The sequence below is a fragment of the Electrona antarctica genome (assembly GCF_951216825.1).
Source record: "Electrona antarctica genome assembly, chromosome: 16".
NCBI classification, from domain to species: Eukaryota; Metazoa; Chordata; class Actinopteri; order Myctophiformes; family Myctophidae; genus Electrona; species Electrona antarctica.
The window spans coordinates 2,363,650-2,368,058 of record NC_136797.1 but is presented as its reverse complement, the minus strand read 5'-3'; the positions used below and the strand labels follow the sequence as shown (position 1 = coordinate 2,368,058).

The 4,409-nt window shown below is 50.6% G+C and overlaps 1 protein-coding gene across 1 annotated transcript in view; it reads left to right on the top strand.

The window, feature by feature from the left end:
* Nucleotides 1-1,854, top strand: part of LOC306940279 (intestinal mucin-like protein) — a gene marked incomplete at its 3' end in the record, with an annotated part of 40,517 nt that extends 38,663 nt beyond the window's left edge. Inside the window, exons 18-19 of the mRNA XM_079525301.1 lie at nt 64-187; nt 1,644-1,854. Coding sequence (XP_079381427.1) covers nt 64-187; nt 1,644-1,854 — 335 coding nt within the window. The remainder of the gene's footprint in view (nt 1-63; nt 188-1,643) is intronic.
* Between the last annotated feature and the right edge of the window lie 2,555 nt (nt 1,855-4,409).

Below are 4,409 nucleotides of genomic sequence, written 5' to 3'. Positions count from 1 at the left end.
ATTGGGGAACCCTGCCCTAGACATAAGGGAATGTAACAACTGTGAAAATGTCTCCCTCTACAGGTGTAAAGCGGGATCGTCCCTGTAACGTGATCCGTACCGAGGTCCACCTGGCGGACGGCGGCTGTCGCTCCCGACAGCTGGTCAACGTCACTTCCTGTGGAGGAGCCTGTAGCAACTACGCCTCGTAAGTACTCATCCATTATGTCACTTCCTGTGGAGGGCCTGTAGCAACCAGAGCCATAGAGCGTCACAGTCCCGCCCCCTACCATGGCCCAGGAAATTATTCCCCGTTCATTTTCCTCATAGACATTTCAAAAAGTATTTATTTAAAGACCTTTTAAGCCTCGTACAAAGTCAACTCGAGTTGTGAGAAATCATGACAACAAACAGAATTTTTTGGGCCGAACAAATAATTAGACTTACGACACTTTTTTGTTGTTTTTCTTCTTTGTAATTATTTGTTTGGTCCAAAATATTGTGTTTATTGTCATGATTTGTCACAACTCGAGTTGGCTTTGTCCGCGGCGTAACCGTCTTTAAATAAATACTATTTGAAATGTCTATGAGGAAAAATGCATTGGGAATTATTTCCTGGGCCTGGCGTCGTCATGAAAGGGGGCGGGACTGCGACGCTCTATAGAGTTAAGACAGAGTTACGACAACTAACTCCGTTCACTTCATGGGGCTTCAGTCCAATGACGGCTCTCCTACATAGACTTCTATTGAATGGGGACAACCAGAAGTTCTCTCCTCTCGTACACAGCTACTCCATACAGCTGCAGTCTTTTTTTTAAATATTTTATCAAACATTTTGTAACCCATTTTTTCACCCAGGGTGCCTACCCTAGGGGACACGGGGAGAACATGTGAGGGTACCTACCCTAGGGGACACGGGGAGAACATGTGAGGGTACCTACCCTAGGGGACACGGGGAGAACATGTGAGGGTACCTACCCTAGGGGACACGGGGAGAACATGTGAGGGTACCTACCCTAGGGGACACGGGGAGAACATGTGAGGGTACCTACCCTAGGCCTAGGGGACACGGGGAGAACATATGAGGGTACCTACCCTAGGGGACACGGGGAGAACATGTGAGGGTACCTACCCTAGGGGACACGGGGAGAACATGTGAGGGTACCTACCCTAGGGGACACGGGGAGAACATGTGAGGGTACCTACCCTAGGGGACACGGGGAGAACATGTGAGGGTACCTACCCTAGGGGACACGGGGAGAACATGTGAGGGTACCTACCCTAGGGGACACGGGGAGAACATGTGAGGGTACCTACCCTAGGGGACACGGGGAGAACATGTGAGGGTACCTACCCTAGGGGACACGGGGAGAACATGTGAGGGTACCTACCCTAGGGGACACGGGGAGAACATGTGAGGGTACCTACCCTAGGGGACACGGGGAGAACATGTGAGGGTACCTACCCTAGGGGACACGGGGAGAACATGTGAGGGTACCTACCCTAGGGGACACGGGGAGAACATGTGAGGGTACCTACCCTAGGGGACACGGGGAGAACATGTGAGGGTACCTACCCTAGGGGACACAGGGAGAACATGCAAACTCCACACAGAAACATACAGCTCCAGTCTAACCCGTGTCTCTCTCTCCTCTCGTCCTCAGCTACTCCATGACGCTGCAGACGGTGAAGCGTTCGTGTTCGTGCTGCCAGGAGGTGTCCACGTCTCAGCTCTCCGTGCAGCTGGCGTGCCCCGGCGGCGCGAAGCGCACACACTTCTACACCCACGTGCACAGCTGTGCCTGTCTGAAGACAGAGTCGACGTGTGTGTCCCCCGTCATCCCCACCAACCGCGCTCCCAACAGCGCCCCCTAGCGACGTGTGTGTCCCCCGTCATCCCCACCAACCGCGCTCCCAACAGCGCCCCCTAGCGACGTGTGTGTCCCCCGTCACCCCCACCAACCGCGCTCCCAACAGCGCCCCCTAGCGACGTGTGTGTCCCCCGTCACCCCCACCAACCGCGCTCCCAACAGCGCCCCCTAGCGACGTGTGTGTCCCCCGTCACCCCCACCAACCGCGCTCCCAACAGCGCCCCCTAGCGACGTGTGTGTCCCCCGTCATCCCCACCAACCGCGCTCCCAACAGCGCCCCCTAGCGACGTGTGTGTCCCCCGTCATCCCCACCAACCGCGCTCCCAACAGCGCCCCCTAGCGACGTGTGTGTCCCCCGTCACCCCCACCAACCGCGCTCCCAACAGCGCCCCCTAGCGACGTGTGTGTCCCCCGTCATCCCCACCAACCGCGCTCCCAACAGCGCCCCCTAGCGACGTGTGTGTCCCCCGTCATCCCCACCAACCGCGCTCCCAACAGCGCCCCCTAGCGACGTGTGTGTCCCCCGTCATCCCCACCAACCGCGCTCCCAACAGCGCCCCCTAGCGACGTGTGTGTCCCCCGTCATCCCCACCAACCGCGCTCCCAACAGCGCCCCCTAGCGACGTGTGTGTCCCCCGTCATCCCCACCAACCGCGCTCCCAACAGCGCCCCCTAGCGACGTGTGTGTCCCCCGTCATCCCCACCAACCGCGCTCCCAACAGCGCCCCCTAGCGACGTGTGTGTCCCCCGTCATCCCCACCAACCGCGCTCCCAACAGCGCCCCCTAGCGACGTGTGTGTCCCCCGCCATCCCCACCAACCGCGCTCCCAACAGCGCCCCCTAGCGACGTGTGTGTCCCCCGTCATCCCCACCAACCGCGCTCCCAACAGCGCCCCCTAGCGACGTGTGTGTCCCCCGTCATCCCCACCAACCGCGCTCCCAACAGCGCCCCCTAGCGACGTGTCCCCCGTCACCCCCACCAACTCCCTCCCTAGACTATACTGTAATATCTCTGCTGTTCGGAGGAAACCTCATAACTCAATTTTTTAGGTTTTTGAACCAATGGAAAGTAGTACAAAAACGCATTGGACAAAACCTCTTAACTCCATTGGACCCTCAAACTGTCCGCTAAAACAGCTAACTCCACCACCTCTCTCCTTCTCATGCAAGTAATTGACAATATCTAATGTCACAACACCAACTTTGATGAGGCAGTATTGCATCGTTTGAAAATATAAGGTTTTATTAAATTTCCTTAAAAATGTATATTTTTCATTTCCTGAAAAATGAACATTTTGGAGTTCCTCCCGACAGCAGAGATATATATAAGGGCCTATGACTTAATTCTTAATTTGTTTAACGAGTTTATTGAGGCTTTAGACATTCATTCAGTCATTCATTAATTCCATAAAACTGTCTCCACAACTCAAAACTTGGTTCCATAAATCATAATTTATCTCCTAACTTAATTCCATATCTAACAACATAATCATCATAGCTCAGAACACATCGGTTCATAAGCTCCTAACTTAATTCCATAAATAAAATCATTAACTTCGCTCCATAACTCATGACTTAGTTCTCTAACTCACAACTTAAAAGATGTTTAATGTTCCTGAAGGCATTTTCCTGTTAAATTGTTGTGTAGTTTCTTTCATTTTAAACCCTGCTTTTGTTTTATTATTATATATTTTTATTATACATTTTAAGATATTTTATGTAGCTCTCTGGGATTTCCTGTGAATGAAAAGTGCAATACAAATAAAAAAATTATTTGAATAATAGCTTGGTTCCATAACTCATATCTTAGCTCCATGTAAATGGTAAATGGTGCATTTATATAGCGCCTTTATCCAAGGCGCTTTACATAGATTGTGCATTACATTCACCCATTCACACACACATTCATACACCGATTGCGGCGGAAGCCATGCAAGGTACCAACCAGCACATCGGGAGCAATTTGGGGTTCAGTGTCTTGCCCAAGGACACTTTGACATGTAGACAGGAGGAGCCAGGATTCGAACCGCCGACCCATGGATCATTGGACGACCCGCTCTACGTGTCAAAGTTTGTGTTATTGAGAATGCATTGGGTGTTTAAGTTAGAGAACTCAGAAACTACAAAACATTTCAAAGTCAAAAGTTCCAGCATGTGTTTCTCCACCTTAACCCATTCTGACCTGAGATCAGATTCTAAAAATGTCTTCTACATCCTGACAGTTTTCTGAAAAAGCTATGTTTCTATGTCAGTCGTTCTTCGATTTTTCAAAAATAGCAGACCTACAAGCTCGTAGCGCGGTGGTGCGCTATGAGCTTGTAGATCTGCTATTTTTCAATAGCTAAAGCATAACATAATGCTAACACCAAAAGGGGTTCCCGCCCAAAATGGGCTGAATTATAAAAAGTGTGAAAGTGATTTTTTTGACATGCCATAATCAGCCATTGAACCCCATTATACATTTCTCAAATTTGAAAGCAGATGAAAATCATGAAAAAAACGAGTTCATGGTTTTTGTATGTTGTGTTTCATGATTTTCGATATTAGAAAAAAATATGA